Raw genomic sequence first — 19,751 nt, forward strand, 5'->3', positions numbered from 1 at the left:
CTGTCAGTATAAAAAAGTTGCTGTCACTTTCTCTAAACCTTGATATTGTCAGTCTCTTTAATTTTAGCCATCCTGTTGGATAATAGTATGTCATTGTTTTTTTCAAATTTGTATTTCCAAGATGTCTAATGACACTGAGCAGTTTTTTTTCATGAATATATTGGCCATTTAGCTATCTTTTAAGTGAGATTTTACTGAAACCTCATGCCCATTTTTCTATTGGGTTGTTTTTTCTTAATGATTAGTAGAAATTCTTAATATACTTAGGATGTGAGCCCCTTTTTTGTTATATATATATTGCAAGTATATTTTCCCATTATGTGTCTTGCTTTTCCACTTTCTCAGTGGTGTCTTTTGATAAACACAAGTTACTCCTTTTTTAATGGTTCTGTGAATAAGGCATATTTTATTGTATTATTTTTTTAATTAAAATTTTTTATTAAGGTATCATTGATATATAATCTTATAAAGGTTTTCACATGAGCAACATTGTAGTTATTACATTCACCCATATTATCAAGTCCCCCTGCCATATGCCATTGCAGTCACTGTCCATCAGCATAGTAAGTTGCTGTAAAGGCACTACGTGGCTTTGTGCTATATTGCCTTCTCAGTGATGCCTACATTATGTGTGCTAATCATAATGCCCCTTAATCCTCTTCTCCCTTCCTCCCCACCCACCCTCCTCACCCTCTTCCCTTTGGTAACCACTAGTCCCTTCTTGAAGTGTGTGTCTGCTGCTGTTTCATTTCTTCAGTTTTTCTTTGTTACTATTGATCTGTTGATTATTTAGGAGCATATTGTTAAGCCTCTATGTGTTTGTGGGCTTTTTTGTTTTCTTTGCATAATTTATTTCTAGTTTCCTACCTTTGTGGTCTGAGAAGTTTGTTGGTACAATTTCAGTCCTTCTGAATTTACTGAGGCTCTTTTTGGGGCCTAGTATTTGATCTATTTTGGAAAATGTTCTATGTGCACTTAAGAAGAATGTGTATCCTGCTGCCTTTGGGTGGAATGTTCTGTAGATGTCTGTTAGGTCCATCTGTTCTAATGTGTTGTTTAGTGCCTCTGTCTCCTTATTTTCTTTCTGGTTGATCTGTCCTTTGGAGTGAGTGGTGTGTTGAAGTCTTCTAAAATGAATGTATTGCATTCTGTTTCCTCCTTTAATTCTTTTAGTATTTGTTCACATATTTAGGTGCTCCTATGTGGGTGCATAGATATTTATAATGGTTATATACCCTTGATGGACTGACTCCTTTATCATTATGTAATGTCCGTCTTTGTTTCTTGTTACTTTCTTTGTTTTGAAGTCTATTTTGTATGATATAAGTACTGCCACTCCTGTTTTTTTCTCCCTATTATTTGCATGAAATATCTTTTTCCTTCCCTTCACTTTTAGTCTGTGTATGTCTTTAGGTTTGAAGTGAGTCTCTTGTAGGCAGTATATAGATGGGTCTTTGTTTTTTTATCCATTCTGTAACTCTGTGTCTTTTGATTGGTACATTCAGACCATTTACATTTAGGGTGATTATCGGTAGATATGTACTTATTGCCATTGCAGGCTTTAGATTCGTGATTACCAAGGTTCAAGGGCAGCTTCTTTCCTATCTAACAGTCTAAGTTAACTAGCTTAGTATGTATTTCAAACACAATCTTAAAAGTTCTTTTTTTTTCCTCCTGCACTCTGAATATTAGGTGTCATATTCTGTACTGTTTGTGTATCCTTTGACTGACTTTGTGGGTAGTTGATTTAATTTTGCATTTGCTTAGTAATTAATTGGTCTACTTCCTTTACTGTGGTTTTATTTTCTCTGGTGACAGCTATTTAGCCTTAGGAACAGTTCCATCTATAGCAGTCCCTCCAAAATACATGTAAAGATGGTTTATGGGAGATAAATTCCCTCAAATTTCGCTTATCTGGAAATTGTTTAATCCCTGCTTCAAATTCAAATGATAATCTTGCTGCATAGAGTATTCTTGTTTCGAGGCCCTTCTGTTTCATTGCATTAAATATATCATGCCACTCCTTTCTGGCCCATAAGGTTTCTGCTGAGAAGTCTGATGATAGCCTGATGGGTTTTCCTTTATATGTGATTTTTTTCTCTCTCTGGCTGCTTTTAATACTCTGTCCTTGTCCTTGATCTTTGCCATTTTAATTATTATATGTCTTGGTGTTGTCTTCCTTGGGTCCCTTGTGTTGGGAGATCTGTACACTTCCATGGCCTGAGAGACTATTTCCTTTTCCAAATTGAGGAAGTTTTCAGCAATTACTTCCTCAAAGATACTTTCCATCCTTTTTTCTCTCTATTCTTCTTCTGGTACTCCTATAATGCAAATATTGTTCCTTTTGGATTGGTCACATAGTTCTCCTAGTATTCTTTAATTCCTGGAGATCCTTTTTTCTCTCTGTGCCTCAGCAACTTTGTGTTCCTGTTCTCTAATTTCTATTTCATTCACCATCTCCTTTACCTCATCTAATCTGCTTTTAAATCCCTCTATTGTATGTTTCATTTCAGATATTGTATTTTTCAAAATTTCTCTTTCTTAAAGTCCCTCCTGAGGTCTTGAATATTTTTCTGTAGCTCTATGAGCATGTTTATGATTTTTATTTTGAAATTTTTATCAGGAAGGTTGGTCATTTCAGTTTCACTTAGCCCTCTTTCTGGTGTTTGAGGGATTTTGGTTTATACTGGTTCTTTTGCCATTTCATATTTGTAATGATTACTATGGAATAATGACTGTGTAGGCAGTGCCCTCTAGTGTCCAGAAGCTCTACTCTCTGGAGCTTCCCAGCCCCTGGAGCAATGGTGGGGGTTGCAGGCATGCAGTGCCAGTGCCTGCCTGGAGGAAAGAGCTGTTTCCTGCTTCCCAGCTGCAGTGCCTGCCTCCACTGCTGGGGCCAGTGGGCTGAGCCTACAGGGAGGAGCATCTATGCTACGTCCCCGTAGCTGCAGTAGGTAGGGCTGCCCTCCAGCTGGCACGATGGTGGGGGCAGCAGGTGAGCAAACTGGTGCCGGCTGGCAGGAAATAGCAGCAGGCTGCGTATTGCAGTGGGGGTGCCCCACTGTGTTGCCAGCCAGTGGGATGGAGTGCATGAAGCTCCTGACAGTTCCCAACCTGCTGGGCTGGGGGTGCTGGGATGATTTTGTCCGCCTGTCCTTTCTCCTGAGCAGGGAGCTCTGTGTAATCCTTGTACCTTTAGCAGCCCTCTCGCTATTGGGAAGTCTTTCAAAGTGTCCACCTTTCTTTTGTCCTAGAGTGGCTGGTTGTGGGTACTTGTTCTCCACAAGTGGCTGGAATCTCAGTGTCTCCTGTATTCCACCTGTCTTGTCTTTCTAACCCCTCTGATCTCCAGAGGACCATGTAATGTAGGTTTGTGGTCCCGGAGCAGATCTCCAGGTGTGGGTATTTTGCAGTCCTGGACTTCTACTCCCTCCCCATTTCATTTCTCTTCCTCTTGCTGGTGAGCTGGGGTGGTGGTAGGGGTTGGGTCCCATTGGATTGTGGCTTTGCTACTTCAGCCTTTTCGGTGATGCCTTTTCTTTTCCCCAGATGTAGGCTGTCTGTTGCAGTCTTCTTTCTGGTTACTCTTTCAGGATTAGTTGTATTTGCTGTATTTTTGTATTGTATGTGGTTTTGGGAGATTTCTTCCTCACTTCTTACGCCTCCATCTTTTTAAATCTTCATTAAGTTACTATTTTAATGAAGTCTAATGTATTCATTTTTTCTTCCTGGTTTATTTTTATGTGTTATTTAGAAGTAATTACTCCTATCTGAGTTCAAGAATATATTATTCTATATTACTTTCCAGTAGGTTTATGGTTTGGCTCTTCACCTTTTATATCTACAGTTCATCTGGAATTGATCTTTGAGTATAGAGTGAGATAGGTGCCAATTTTCATTTTTCCCCCATAGATATCCAAGTGTTCCAGTCGTATCATTTAATGAAAAGATCAACCATTCCCCACTGATTTGCAGTGTGACCTTAACCCCGACTTCAGTAAACAAAGTAGAATAAAAAAAGTAATAAAGTGCAGAAATTAATGAAATAAATGAAAAAGCATAATAGAAGGATTCAATAAGACCAAAAGCTGGAACCTTGACAAAGCTAATAAAATTGATAAACTTTTAATAAGATTCATAAATTAAAAAAGAGAAAACATAAATGATCAATATCAGGAACAAAAGGAGGACATCACTATGGAACTTGGGCACATTAAAATTTCCTAAGAGGGTATTATAAACAAATTTATGCCAATGATGTTTGAAAACTTATGTGAAATAGACAAGTTCTTAGAAATATATAACTTAACAAAATTAATATAAGATGACAGAAAATTTGAATACTCCTATAACACAAATAAGTTGAATATGTAATTAGAAACCTTTTCAAAAAGAAAACTCTAGGTCCAGATAGCTTCATCAGCCAATTATATCAAATATTTAAAGAAGAAGAAAGAACAGTACATCTCACATAAACTTTTTCAGAAAGTAGAATTATAAGATATACTCTTAAACTAACCCATAGGCCAGCACAACCTTGATATAAAACCTAATGAAGACACTAAGGTAGTCTCTGCTTATGTATGGGGGATACATTCTAAGACCCCCAGAGGACTCCTGGAACCAAGGATAGTGTGGAATCCTATATATGCTGTGTTTTTCCCTATGCATACATACCGATGATAAAGTTTAATTTATAAATTAGAAATTAATAACAATAACTAGTAAGTTATAGTTATAACAATATACTGTAATAAAAGTTATATGAATGTGGTCTCTCTCAAAATGTGCTGTACTCACCCTTCTTCATGTGATGATAAAATGCCTATATGATGAGATGAAGTGAGGTGAATGGTATGGGCACTGTGATGTAGCATTAGGCTACTATTATTAACCTGATGGTATGTCAGAAGAGGGATCATCTACTTCTGGACCTCAGTTAATTGTAAGTGAAACTTTGGAAAGTGAAACTGGATAAAGGAGGACTGCTATACTGTTGTCCCCTGTTTTTTCAAAAGTTTGAATTAGGCCATTTCACTTTAATGAAAGACCTACATTAGTATCTGTTCTTGTTAACTGAAAGAAATCCAAAGAGGTGTTTTGCTTTTATAAGAAATGGCACCACCCACCTTCTTCCCCAGGGAATGACACTCAGCATTATCAGCAGCAAGCCTCCTGGGCTTTGAACAGTGTCTGTGAGCATCTGTGCATTATCTTGATTTATTTTGTGCCTCTGTTAGGAAGTTGTGTCCCACGGTATACAAAAAGCCTAGAAGAGGTTATTTCTTGGGTCCAGGAATGCTCAGAAAATTTTCTATGTAAATTAATGATAATTGCTCTTATGTCATTTTGGCTTATGAAAGCTTTCATAGGAATGCTCTCCTTTTAGATAGTGGGAAACTTGCACAAGAAAGGACAGTTCCATGACAATCGTGTTTAAGAATGTATTTGGGGGAACCTAAACAAACTATTGGCAAACCAAATTCTGCAATGTATAAAAATCATAATCATAAAAATATTGGGTTTATTCTAGAAATGCAAGGTTGGTTTCACATTAATCAGTCACTTGCTGCATTAACAAAATAAAGGAGAAAAATCATTTGATCATCAATTGATATAAACAACCTGATAAAACTTTTTTATAAAAAAATAGAAATGGAAGAGCCAAGATGGTGGCGTGAGTAGGGCAGCGGAAATCTCCTCCCAAAACCATATATATATATATATATATTTTTTTTTTTTGAGAGGGCATCTCTCATATTTATTGATCAAATGGTTGTTAACAACAATAAAGTTCTGTATAGGGGACTCAATGCACAATCATTAATCAACCCCAAGCCTAATTCTCAACAGTTTCCAATCTTCTGAAGCATAACGAACAAGTTCTTACATGGTGAACAAGTTCTTACATAGTGAATAAGTTCTTACATGGTGAACAGTGCAAGGGCAGTCATATCACAGAAACTTTCGGTTTTGATCACTCATCATGAACTATAAACAATCAAGTCAGATATGATTATTCGTTTGATTTTTATACTTGATTTATATGTGAATCCCACATTTCTCCCTTATTATTATTATTACTTTTAATAAAATGCTGAAGTGGTAGGTAGATACAAGATAAAGGTAGAAAACATAGTTTAGTGCTGTAAGAGGGCAAATGTAGATGATCAGGTGTGTGCCAATAGACTAAGTATTAATCCAAGCTAAACAAGGGCAACAAAACATCCATGGATGCAGAAGATTTCTCTCAAAAGAGCGGGGTGGGGGGTTCTAAGCCTCACCTCTGTTGATCCCCAATTTCTCACCTGATGGCCCCCCTGCGACTGTGCCTGTCATAGGTTGTTCCTCCCTTGAGGAATCTTACCCATCTCTGGCTAACCAGTCATCTTCCGGGGCCATACAGGGAAAGTAAAGTTGGTAAGTGAGAGAGAAGCAATATTGTTTGAAAAGGTTAGCTTTTTACTTCTTTGCAGATTTATGCCCTGTGGCTTTTATGCCCAGCATTTGTCTTGAGGTATCTTTACCACTTGGAAGAATTATGATACTTGGTAATTTTCGGTATGAGGCACGAATTCTACTAAAGGGTTGTAATTAGGAAGGAAGAAGAAAAGCTATAGAAGTAGCAGATGGAAGAAAACATGGGAAGATTGATTATTTCTTTGACATATCTTCTTGTAGAGTAACATAAGCATGTATAGGTTTTAAACTACTAATTAAATTGCATACACACATTAACATAATAGGAATACAGCTACATAACCAAAGCAGACCTACAATTACCAGCCATATCCAGTGAAACCAAGAAAACCAGTTAGGCACCCTAGGCATTTGTGAAAACTTATCTTTGATATGATGGATATTGTCTAACTGAATTTGAATAGTTTGAGAAAAATCAGACAAATTAAAACAACACATTTCTGGGAACTGTTCACATCCCATATGTTCTTTTAACAGTAGATAGTCTATAGTCACACAATTTTGGAGCACTGCAACTTGTACTTCTTCTAATTCTTCGTTGAGTTCCGACAGTATAGATCCAATCAAATTTGTTGTTTTACTGTATGCATAGGCCAGCTTAGATATCTCCTTCTTCATTCCAATGGCAAGTCCAGGAACCTTTGGATGAATGCAGCTATGACTGCAACAGCGCCAGGATCTTTGTTGAAGTTTTTTGATGATCATCTTCTGGAATGACTCTTCCAGAGAGTGTTGATGTTGGAAGTTCTTCTTCATATTATATCTTAATTTGTTTTCTGGGTAGCCAAATTAGGCTTTGATCCTCTGTATAAACACAAACAAACCCTTTGCCCACACTTTGATATGACCTTTATACCATTGTGAAGAACCTATTGGAGATCACCACACAGGAACTGCTGTTTTTTTTTTTTTTAAGAGAAAGGAATATTATCAGAAAAATGTACTTCCATAGCTGATCATCTGACACCCTTTAAAAGATCAAAATTAAGGGTATGTAAAGCATTCATTAATTGTTGATTTGCAGTTAGTTTTATCCTATCAGGGAATAATCCCCCTTTTCTTTCTCTTTTTTCTTTTTGTTATCATTAATCTACAATTACATGAAGAATATTATGTTTACTAGGCTCTCCCCTATACCAAGTCCCCCCCACAAACCCCATTACAGTCACCGTCCATCAGCATAGCAAAATGTTGTAGAATCACTACTTGTCTTCTCTGTGTTTCACAGCCCTCCCCTTTCTCCCACCCCCCACATTATGCATGCTAATCATAATACCTCCTTTCTTCTTCCCCCCCTTATCCCTCCTTACCCACCCATCCTCCCCAGTCCCTTTCCCTTTGGTACCTGTTAGTCCATTCTTGGGTTCTATGATTCTACTACTGTTTTGTTCCTTCAGTTTTTCCTTTGTTCTTATACTCCACAGATGAGTGAAATCATTTGGTATTTGTCTTTCTCCGCTTGGCTTATTTCACTGAGCATAATACCCTCTAGCTCCATCCATGTTGTTGCAAATGGTAGGATTTGTTTTCTTCTTATGGCTGAATAATATTCCATTGTGTATATGTACCACATCTTCTTTATCCATTCATCTACTGATGGACATTTAACCGTATATATTTTTGAAAATACAACAAATGCAACTATTTCTAAAAGAGAGACCAAAAGATACAGTATAACAGTCAGGCTACATCTACATCTGCAAGAACTCAATAGCTCACGAAGGGGGTAAGATACAAACCGCGGCCTGGCAGGACCTGAGTGCCCCCCCCAACTCCCCGGTGGGAGGAGACGAGTCAGAGCAGGGAGGGAGTGTGAGCCCAGCACTGCTAAATACCCAGTCCTAGTCATCTGCCCTGGGAGCGCAGACACACATTGTGTGGTGTGCTGGATATTAGAGAAATGGAACAGTAAAATCTGCAAACGGGTCCCCGCAGTTGGTGCCCCTGGGACAAAAGAAAAGCAAGTGCTTTTTGAAAATCTTAAATGGATAGGGGCCTCACAGCTGGACGAAGCGTCCCGGTACACTCAGCCCAGCAGCTGGGAATCCTGGGGAACTCCAGGGCCCCTAACCCCCTGGGAGGCAGTGCAGCTCTGAGGCCCCTCGTGATAAACAGCCTCCTGTATTCCCCCTCCACCGCGACCCTGCCATAGCAGGGGAGCAGCCTGAGAGTGGTCGGGCCCACAGCAACTGCCCAGAGTTTCCTCCGCAGCTGCCCAGGCCAGACTGAGAGGCCCCATCGGCGTGCAGCTGCCCAGCACAAGCCGCTAGGGGTCACTGTTCTTGCAGGAGAGGAAGGCGAACAGCAAGCAGAAAGGAACTTTGTTCTCCCAGCTGACACACGTGCCAACTGACCATGACTACTTCTATCGCCATGAAAAGGCATAAAATTTGACCCAGTCAAAAATAATCCATACAACCCCTGAGAGGGAGCCTGGGGAGATAGATTTAACCAATATTCCTGAAAAAGAATTCAAAATAAAGGTCATAACCATGTTGATGGAGCTGCAGAGAAATATACAAGAGCTAATGGATAAAGTTGGGAGGGAGAATACAGAAATAAAACAATCTCTGATAGGACTTAAGTGCAGACTGGATGAGGTGCAAGAGGCCGTTAATGGAATAGAAATCAGAGAACAGGAACACAGAGAAGCTGATGCAGAGAGAGATAAAAGGATCTCCAGGAATGAAAGAATATTAAGAGAACAGTCTGACCAATCCAAAAGGAACAATATCCGCATTATAGGGGTACTGGAAAAAGAAGAGAGAGAAAAAGGGATAGAAAGTGTATTTGAAGAAATAATTGCTGAAAACTTCCCTAAACTGGGGGAGGAAATAGTCTCTTGGACCACGGAAGCCCACAGAACTCCCAACACAAGTAACCCAAGGAGGACAACACCAAGACATATAATAATTAAAATGGCAAAGATCAAGGACAAGGACAGAGTATTAAAGGCAGCCAGAGAGAGAAAAAAGGTCACCTACAAAGGACAACCCATAAGGCTATCATCAGACTTCTCAACAGAAACCTTACAGGCCAGAAGAGAATGGCATGATATATTTAATGCAATGAAACAGAAGGGCCTTGAACCAAGGATACTGTATCCACCATGATTATCACTTAAATATGAAGGAGGGATTAAACAACTCCCAGACAAGCAAAAGTTGAGGGAATTTGCCTCACACAAACCACCTCTACAGGGTATTTTAGAGGGACTGCTCTAGATGGAAGCACTGCTAAGACTAAATAGATGTCACCAGAGAAAATAAAATCACAGCAAAGAAAGCAGACCAACCAAATACTAACTAAAGGCAAAAAATAAAATCGACTATCCACAAAGGCAGTTAAAGGAAACACAAAAGAGCACAGAATAAAACACCTAACATATAAAGAATGGAGGAGGAAGAATAAGAAGAGAGAGAAATAAAGAATCATCAGACTGTGTTTATAATAGCTCAATAAGTGAGTTAATTTAGACAGTCAGATAGTAAAGAAGCTACCCTTGAACCTTTGGTAACCACAAATCCAAAGCCTGCAATGGCAATAAGTACATATCTCTCAATAGTCACCCTAAATGTAAATGGACTTAATGCACCAATCAAAAGACACAGAGTAATAGAATGGATAAAAAGGCAAGGCCCATCTATATGCTGCTTACAAGAAACTCACCTCAAACTCAAAGACATGTACAGACTAAAAGTCAAGGAATGGAAAAAGATATTTCATGCGAACAACAGGGAGAAAAAAGCAGGTGTTGCAGTACTAGTATCAGACAAAATAGACTTCAAAACAAAGAAAGAACAAGAGATAAAGAAGGATGTTATATAATGATAAAGGGCTCAGTCCAACAAGAGGATATAACCATTATAAATATATATGCACCCAACACAGGAGCACCAACATATGTGAAACAAATACTAACAGAATTAAAGGAGGAAATAGAGTGCAATGTGTTCATTTTGGGAAACTTCAACACACCACTCACTCACTCCAGAGGACAGATCCACCAGACAGAAAATAAGTAAGGACACAGAGGCACTGAACAACACACTAGAACAGATGGACCTAATAGATATTTACAGAACTCTATACCCAAAAGCAGCAGGATACATGTTCTTCTGAAGTGCACATGGAACATTTTCCAGAATACACCACATACTAGGCCACAAAAAGAGCCTCAGTAAATTCAAAAGGATTGAAATTCTACCAACCAATTTCTCAGACCACAAAGGTATGAAACTAGAAATAAATTGTACAAAGAAAGCAAAAAAGGCTCACAAACACATGGAGGCTTAACAACATGCTCAACAAATGAGGCCTAAAGTCAGCAGAAGGAGGGACATAATAAAGATCAGAGAATAAATAAATAAAATTGACAAGAATAAAACAACAGAAAAAAATCAATGAATCCAAGAACTGGTTCTTTGACAAAATAAAATAGATAAGCCCCTAGCCAGACTTATTGAGAGAAAAAGAGAATCAATACACATCAACAGAATCAGAAATAAGAAATGAAAAATCACGACGGACCCCACAGAAATACAAATAATTATTAGCGAATACTATGAAAACCTATATGCTAACAAGCTTGAAAACCTAGAAGAAATGGACAACTTCCAGAAAAATACAACCTTCCAAGACTGACAAAGGAAGAAACAGAAAATCTAAACAAACCAATTACCAGCAACGAAATTGAAGTGGTAATCAAAAACTACCCAAGAGCAAAACCCCCAGGGCCAGATGGATTTACCATGGAATTTTATCAGACATACAGACAAGACATAATACCCATTCTCCTTAAAGTTGTCCAAAAAATAGAAGAGGAGGGAATACTCCGAAACTCATTCTATGAAGCCAGCATCACCCTAATACCAAAACCAGGCAAAGACACCACCAAAAAAGAAAATTACAGACCAATATCCCTGATGAACGTAGATGCAAAAATACTCAACAAAATATTAGCAAACCAAATTCAAAAATACATCAAGAGGATCATACATCGTGACCAAGTGGGATTCATCTCAGAGATGCAAGGATGGTACAACATTCGATAATCCATCAACATCATCCACCACATAAAGAAAAAGGAGAGAAATCACATGATCATCTTCATAGACACTGAGAAAGCATTTGACAAAATTCGAAATGCATTCATGATAAAAACTGTCAACAAAATGGGTATAGAGGGCAAGTAGCTTAACATAATAAAGGCCGTATATGATAAACCCACAGCCAGCATCATACTTAACAGTAAGAAGCTGAAAGCTTTTCCTCTAAGATTGGGAACAAGACAGGGATGCCCACTGTCCCCAGTTATTCAACATAGTACTGGAGGTCCTAGCCATGGCAATCAGAAAAAACAATGAAATACAAAGAATCCAGACTGGTAAAGAAGAAGTCAAACTGTCACTATTTTCAGATGACATGATATTGTACATAAAAAACCCTAAAGACTCCACTCCAAACTACTAGAACTAATATCGGAATTCAGCAAAGTTGCAGGATACAAAAATAACACACAGAAGTCTGTGGCTTTCCTATACACTAACAATGAACTAATAGAAAGAGAAACCAGGAAAACAATTCCATTAAAAAGAATAAAATACCTAGGAATAAACCTAACCAAAGAAGTGAAAGACCTATACCCTGAAAACTGTAAGACACTCTTAAGAGAAATTAAAGAGGACACTAACAAATGGAAACGCATTCCATGCTCTTGGCTAGATGAATTAATATTGTCAAAATGGCCATCCTGCCCAAAGCAATCTACAGATTCGATGCAATCCCTACAAAATATCAACAGCATTCTTCAATGAACTGTAACAAATAGTTCAAAAATTCATATGAACCACCAAAGACCCCGAATAGCCAAAGCAATCCTGAGAAGGAAGAATAAAGTGGGGGGGATCTCGCTCCCCAACTTGAAGCTCTACTACAAAGCCCAGTAATCAAGACAATTTGGTACAGGCATAAGAACAGACCCACAGACCAGTGGAACAGAACAGAGACTCCAGACATTAACTCAAACATATATGGTCAATTAATGTATGATAAAGGAGCCATGGACATACAACGGGGAAATGACAGCCTCTTCAACAGCTGGTCTTGGCAAAACTGGACAGCTACATCTAAGAGAATGAAACTGGATCATTGTCTAACCCACACACAGAAATAAATTAGAAATGGATGAAAGACCTGAATGTAAGTCATGAAACCATAAAACTCTTAGAGAAAAACATAGGCAAAAATCTCTTGGACATAAACGTGAGTGACTTCTTCATGAACATATCTCTCCGGCAAGGGAAACAAAAGCAAAAAATGAACCAGTGGGGCTATATCAAGCTGAAAAGCTTCTACATCAAAGGACACCATCAATAAAACAAAAAGGTATCCTACAGTATGGGAGGATATATTCATAAATGACAGATCCGATAAAGGGTGGATATCCTAAATATATTAAAAGCTCATACACCTCAACAAACAAAAAGCGAATAATCCAATTAAAAAATGGGCAGAGGAGCTGAACAGTTATCCAGAGAAGAAATTCAAATGGCCAACAGGCACATGAAAAGATGCTCCATATCGCTATTCATTTAGAGAAATGCAAATTAAAACCACAATGAGATATCACCTCACACCAGTAAGGACCGCCATCATCGAAAAGACAAACAACAACAAATGTTGGCGAGGTTGTGGAGAAAGGGGAACCCTCCTACACTGCTTGTGGGAATGTAAATTAGTTCAACCATTGTGGAAAGCAGTATGGAGGTTCCTCAAAAAGCTCAAAATAGAAATACCATTTGACCCAGGAATTCCACTTCTAGGAATTTACCCTAAGAATGCAGCAGCCCAGTTTGAAAAAGACAGATGCACCCCTATGTTTATCGCAGCACTATTTACAATAGCCAAGAAATGGAAGCAACCTAAGTGTCCATCAGTAGATGAATGGATAAAGAAGATGTGGTACATATACACAATGGAATATTATTCAGCCAGAAGAAGAAAACAAATCCTACCATTTGCAACAATATGGACTGAGCTAGAGGATATTATGCTCTGTGAAATAAGCCAGGCAGAGAAAGACAAGTACCAAATGATTTCACTCATATGTGGAGTATAAGAACAAAGAAAAAACTGAAGGAACAAAACAGCAGCAGAATCACGGAACCCAAGAATGGACTAACAGTTACCAAAGGGAAAGGGACTGGGGAGGATGGGTGGGAAGGGAGGGATAAGGGCGGGGAAAAAGAAAGGGGGCATTACGATTAGCATGTATAATGTGGAGGGGGCACGGGGAGGGCTTTGCAACAGAGAGAAGACAAGTAGTGATTCTACAGTATCTGAGTACGCTGATAGACAGTGACTGTAATGGGGTTTGTGGGGGGGGACTTGGTGAAGGGGAAAGTCTAGTAAACATAATGTTCCCCATGTAATTGTAGATTAATGATACCAAAAAAAAATTAAAAGTAGACTCATAATTATAAGTAAATAAATAACCCTTAGCAAACTAGGGATAAAAATGATATTGCCTGAATTTGATAGTTTTTCCCATAATGATGGATGGGAAAGATAACATTTTTCAATTTGCTTTAACCTGGTAACTTCTAAAGTTGAGGTTCTTTTTGTGTTCGTTAGGCAGTTAAGCCTTCTTTTCTATGAAGTACCTGATTAAATCGTTTTACTAATTTTCTTGGAGTTGAGTGTAGTTTTCTTATAAATTTTAGGCATACTGATAATATTCCAAATACTGATTTTTTAATATGCAAATTAGAATTTTTTTTCTAGTTTATAGCTTTTCTTATTATTTTACGTTTTATATTTATTCATTTTGAATGGGTTAGTATGTACACATGAATCAAATCTCTAGAATATAAATACAAAAGAGAATACAATGAGAAGTTTCTGTCCCACTCCTTTCATCCAGTTTCTCTCTCCAGAGGCAGTGTGACTTCATTTTTTAAAAACTTCGTTTATAATGTCATTTATTGTACAGACTTAAAATTTTATTGTAGTTAAATGTATCAGTCTTTTCTTTGTGGACTGTGATTTTTATGTCTTGTTTAAGAGAGCTTTCCTCTGCTTCACCAATCTTTACTGTTTTCTGAACTTTTAAGGTTTGCCTTTTCATATTTAAGTCTTTATTCTGTCTGGAATTAATTTTTGTGTATGATGTGAGGTAGTGATCACCCTTCCTTCCATATGATAAAATGACTTATTCTTATATTCTTACATTATGTGATTGCTTCATCTGATACAACTTGCAGTGTGATGGAGACTGCTTGAGCTTCATCTATGTGTTGGGAAATATAATTAACTTCTGTGTTTTTATTTCTGTTTTGTTCCTACTTCAAATGAGTGCTTAGAGCCCTAATAAGTATTGCCTTTCAGGCCCCATAATGCACCCTTGTGTCCTCTGATATGTCTGGAATTTGTGTAGGTTGTGATGGGGCAGGGAAAGGAGGGCTCCTTTGTTACAACAAACAAGGAGAAGGCTTATTTCCTGTCTCTTTGGTTTACCAATGCCTCATCAGAAGCTTTCAGCATTTATGTAAGAAATTAATTTTTTTCCTTGAACTTGAACAAACTTTAGAGTTTAAAATAAGGTACTGTAGAGTAGGAAGTTGTTTTTACTTAAATATAGTATTTTTTCTTTAGTTCTAGATATTTCTTATGTTTTAATCATGTTCCTTGATATTCTCAGCTTTATATTGTGGTATTGTGTATTCTGTGGAAAGGGATCAGTGGCCTATGTGATACGGGGATAACTTAAAAACATAATCCACTATATGTCTTTTCTTTCATCTTCCCTTTTACTTCTTTTTCAACCATTCTCTCTTGTCTTACCAGATACTCCACTTAGAAAAAGTGAGGCAGAGGGAAAAAAAGAACTAGGTTAAAGAAATTAAAGTGGGGCAAAATGAGTGAATGATCATGGGAGGGAAGGGGAGAAAAAGCAGAAGGGGGAAAGAAACTGAGATTGCTTATTTGTTACTTGTGTGTTAAGACTCCCAAGGTATCGTTTTCTATGCCTTGTGAATAGACAGGAGCATCCTTGAACTTATTTATTCTTCTACCTATTTTATTTTACCTATTTAGGGTGGGGCAGACTTGGGGGTGATGACCAGGTAGAAAGGATTCTGTTGAGAAACAACATAGCTAGGGTTTTGTGCTTCTAGCTCCATTCTCACATGTGTATTTGATTCAGTTGAGTACCGGAGGGTCAACTATGATGGAAGTTTTAGAATCTTAACAGAGTCTTGCTCTGGATATTAATAAAATAAAGACTGGAGGTTCTATGTGTATGTGTGTTTCTATTTCAGGAATATAATGGATGCTATTCATGTCTATTTATATGTTAGGACTAATTGATCTGAATGGAGTCTTTTTTTTTCAGAATTAAGAGATGTATAGACCATAAAATGATAGTTTAGATCTGATAAGTTATGACTCCTTTCAGAGCTAACACATTTTATGATTTTTTTTGATGCAATATAATAGTAATTTCTCATTAGCAGTGATTATAAACAATAGTTTTATACTGGCTTTTTTTCTTGACTGAAATAAGCTGACATTAAAAAAAAGAGGCTTTGACAATGGTTTAAGATATAGTAACTTTTGATTTTAATTGGCTTATAATCATTGGCATCTCTGAATTTATACAGGAAAAATAACTTACCTTTGTGTAAAAATGTTGAGACAAGCATTTAAATTCTCTTTCTTTAATGACTTTTTGGGTTGATAACATACAATATTTTAAAATTTTTGTGTGAATTCTTATATTATAATTTTAGAGAAAACAAAGAGGGAATTTAGTAGCTACCAATAGAAGATTTGGTCTGTTGATTAAAACCATGTAATAATTTTTCAAGGGAGTAGAGAACTTTGGAGTTTTCCCGTGCCTTGTTTGATGATCATTTTAAACATTATTCGTGTAGTGTTGGCCAAGTGTGTTATACATTACTTATATTTAATATTTAGAGTTGTCATTTCTGTGGAGAAGTACTTGGTACAATGAGTGTTATGGGGGACTTTAAAATTGTGCAAGTGATCGTTTTCATTGTAGGAATGTTTGTATCTACTCATGTTATATAATAGATGACTTTATATAAGGATTAGAACAAGCATTAGAACTAATTGATAATGGATACAAACAAGTGGTGATGTGTCTGCTACAAGAAATGGAATAATAACAGTTCTTATATATAACATATTTAAAATGAAAAGGAGGATAGTAGTTAGGCATTAGGAAACGAAGACTAGGGCAAAAAATAGTTCTGAGAGTCAAAGAAGATTTACCAAGAGTGTAGCTCAAGTATTGGAAAACCAGCTAAGATCAGGGGCCAATAGAACATATCTGCTAGTGTTACTCAGTGATAGAAGAGTGAAAATAAGAACAAAATACAGGTTTTTTTTCCCTAGTGCCCTAAAGAGAAGAATCTGAGCAAAGGTTGGTCTTAGATGATGGCCCAGAGGCAACCAGAATTGAAGGATTTTAAAATAAAACCTATTTCTGGACCTGGGCAAGGCTGATTTATTATCTATATTATGTCCCTGTAAGTGCCTTCCATTCTAGTGAAGCCTTTTTCGTTAAGAGGAAAAGAATCCAAGGGTGGTTGGCTCAGTTGAAGGGGGCTAATTATAAAGAAGCATTAGCCTGTGTGGGGACCCAGGAACCAAAGGACCCTGTGGGTAGAGCAAATGTCTGCAAATTGTCAACCATACTATTTAGATACAGGTTAGCACTTAGAGGGTCTCATGCATATTGTCATGTGATTTCAGTGGCATTTGAGACTGGCCTGAATGTGGTACTGTCAGCAGTTGATTGTTGCATGGGAAATACTATATAGTACTGGCTGTATTCCCAAGAAGGCCTTAATTTAATGATTGTCCATTGTTGTGTTGGGGCAACAGCTGTAGGTCTGATGTCTTAAAAGTACTTAACAGTAATAATTCAGGATTTGACTTTTTTAAAAAAATTAAAGTATCATTGATATACAATCTTATGAAGGTTTCACATGAACAACATTGTGGTTTCAACATTCACCCATATTATCAAGTCCTCATCCTCCCACAGCAATTACTGTCTATCAGCATAGTATGATGCTATAGAGTCATTACTTGGTTTGACTGTTTTAGTAAGGAAATGTGGTCGATGTGACTACCAATTCTAATATACTGTTAGACCTGAGTGGCTGTATGGATCTATATCTTCCTACGGTACATATCTGAAATTAAGAGGCAAATTCAGGTCATATCCTAGAGGCTATTTAGTATCTTTTAATTAATTACTAAGTATCTAGGTGGGTATAACCTTAACAGCAACAAGCCCAAATTGTCTTCTTTTGAGCAGTCAACAGATTAAGGATTAGTTTTTTCAAAAGACCAATATGTAGATTAACCCATGGAAAGAGGGAATAATTGTATGGTTGAGAAGGCATGAGAAACACATACAAAAATGATCCTCTCAAGATTCTTCTGTTTCATTTTTTCAGAGATGCCATCTGCAATTTTATTATCTGCAATAATTCTTCCCTTCGAGGGCAGCCCATTATCTTCAATCCTGACTTTTTTGTGGAGAAACTCCGACATGAGAAACCCGAGGTGTTCACTGAATTGGTGGTCAGCAATATCACAAGGCTCATTGATTTACCTGGAACCGAGTTGGCTCAGCTGATGGGAGAAGTGGACCTTAAATTGCCTGGTGGAGCTGGCCCAGCATCGGGATTCTTCCGGTCTCTAATGTCTCTCAAGCGAAAGGGTAGGGGATGTGTCTGTGAGGGGTGGGCAGGTCTCAGCTTCCTCCTGGGCTTCCACTGTTAACGTCTGTACATTCTTTGAGAAGTTGCTATTACCTAAAGCACTTTTTGTCATTTTTTAAATTTTTGTTAGTACAACCTTAAGTAATAATAATAAAAATAGTCCAGATAAACTAAAACAAATAAATGTGTTAGTTCCTGAGAGATGGCAATTAGTTAAGGTAGTTATAAGGGGCACCTTGATTTTTATGCTCTATTAATACTATACTAAAATAATATTTTAAAAAATCAAAATTACATAGCTAGAGAGTACAGTAAAGAAAGTTTGAACTTTTTTTTATTGTAGTATTTCTAATAAATAAATAAATTGTAGCATTTCTTTAGGTAAGAGATTAAAGATGTGCCATTTTATTTTATAAAACACAAGAAAATAATTTAAGGCAAAAAAAAGTTTAAACATTACTGTAGGTCAGACCCTGTACCAACTCTAGTGAATAATCCATTCTGCTTTGACAATCATGGCTCCAAATTCTGTTTTTAAGTTAAATATCAACAGTCTGGGTATTGTTACTTAAATAAGAAGATAGTCTTTACCTTCAAGAAACCTAAAATCTATTATTAAATTTGCAAGAGTTGATTGACAGTTGTTGTGATTGTATTTCTGGTATAATTCCAACTCTAAGGGTTTTGTTTACTGAGTCCATGAGACATTTGCTTGAATTGTAGGTACTTAAGTTTATAAATATGATGATTTTGTGCCTTTGGTGGAAAATACAGCCCTATCCTACCATATACAGCCCTGCCCTATCATATGGTTTTTCAGAAAAAGGAGTGGTATTTGGATCCCCACTGACAGAAGAAGGCATTGCCCAGATATACCAACTGATTGAGTATCTACACAAAAGTAAGACTACTCAAAATTTTGTTGTACTTTGTTAATGAAGAATTGTCAGTTTTCTATTGAAGTTAATTTTCTTGAATTAGTAGGTGCCAATTAACCATTAACAGAGATGCTAATCAGTGATAGTTTTAGATAACATGTCTCTAAATAATATTTCCTTTAAAATTTAATCTCATGTATTGATTTGCTTTGTATTCTTAAAGATGTATATAAATTAATGTCCATGAAAAAACACAATCCCCTTAACTCAGAGAGATATTTCTTCTGGAAAAATACATTGTCCCTAAGAATCATAATATTTACTCAAGGGAATATTATTTATCACCAAAGATATGTTTTATTTCTAGAATTCTATGATTAAAATACACTCTTCACTTAATTCCCATTTCATTTTTAGTAGTCAGGCTGGTTGTATTATTGCTCTAAGTACTTGCCAGCTGAATATCTGAAATGTGTGGCATTAGGCGAATGCTTTGATAAATTCAACACAAACATTTATGTATGGTTTATTCTATGTGGGACTCTGTGCTAGGAGCTAGAGCAGAGGTTGCAAACTGGCAGCCTACTTGAGTCGCTCTACATTTTGTTTCACTGGCAAAGGATTAAATTAAAAA

General features: G+C 37.1%; 1 protein-coding gene across 2 annotated transcripts in view; it reads left to right on the plus strand.

The window, feature by feature from the left end:
- Nucleotides 1–19,751, plus strand: part of ARHGAP19 (Rho GTPase activating protein 19) — an 85,548-nt gene that overhangs the window by 19,927 nt on the left and 45,870 nt on the right. The window contains exons 1-3 of one of the 2 annotated variants that reach the window (XM_073240603.1): nucleotides 14,977–15,028; nucleotides 17,973–18,238; nucleotides 19,060–19,140. In XM_073240603.1, the coding sequence (XP_073096704.1) occupies nucleotides 15,000–15,028; nucleotides 17,973–18,238; nucleotides 19,060–19,140 (376 nt within the window). In that variant the 5' untranslated portion in view covers nucleotides 14,977–14,999. Of the gene's footprint in view, nucleotides 1–14,976; nucleotides 15,029–17,972; nucleotides 18,239–19,059; nucleotides 19,141–19,751 lie in introns of those variants that run through there. The other variant, XM_073240602.1, reaches the window with a different exon arrangement.

This window comes from Manis javanica, chromosome 7 (genome assembly GCF_040802235.1).
Source record: "Manis javanica isolate MJ-LG chromosome 7, MJ_LKY, whole genome shotgun sequence".
NCBI classification, from domain to species: Eukaryota; Metazoa; Chordata; class Mammalia; order Pholidota; family Manidae; genus Manis; species Manis javanica.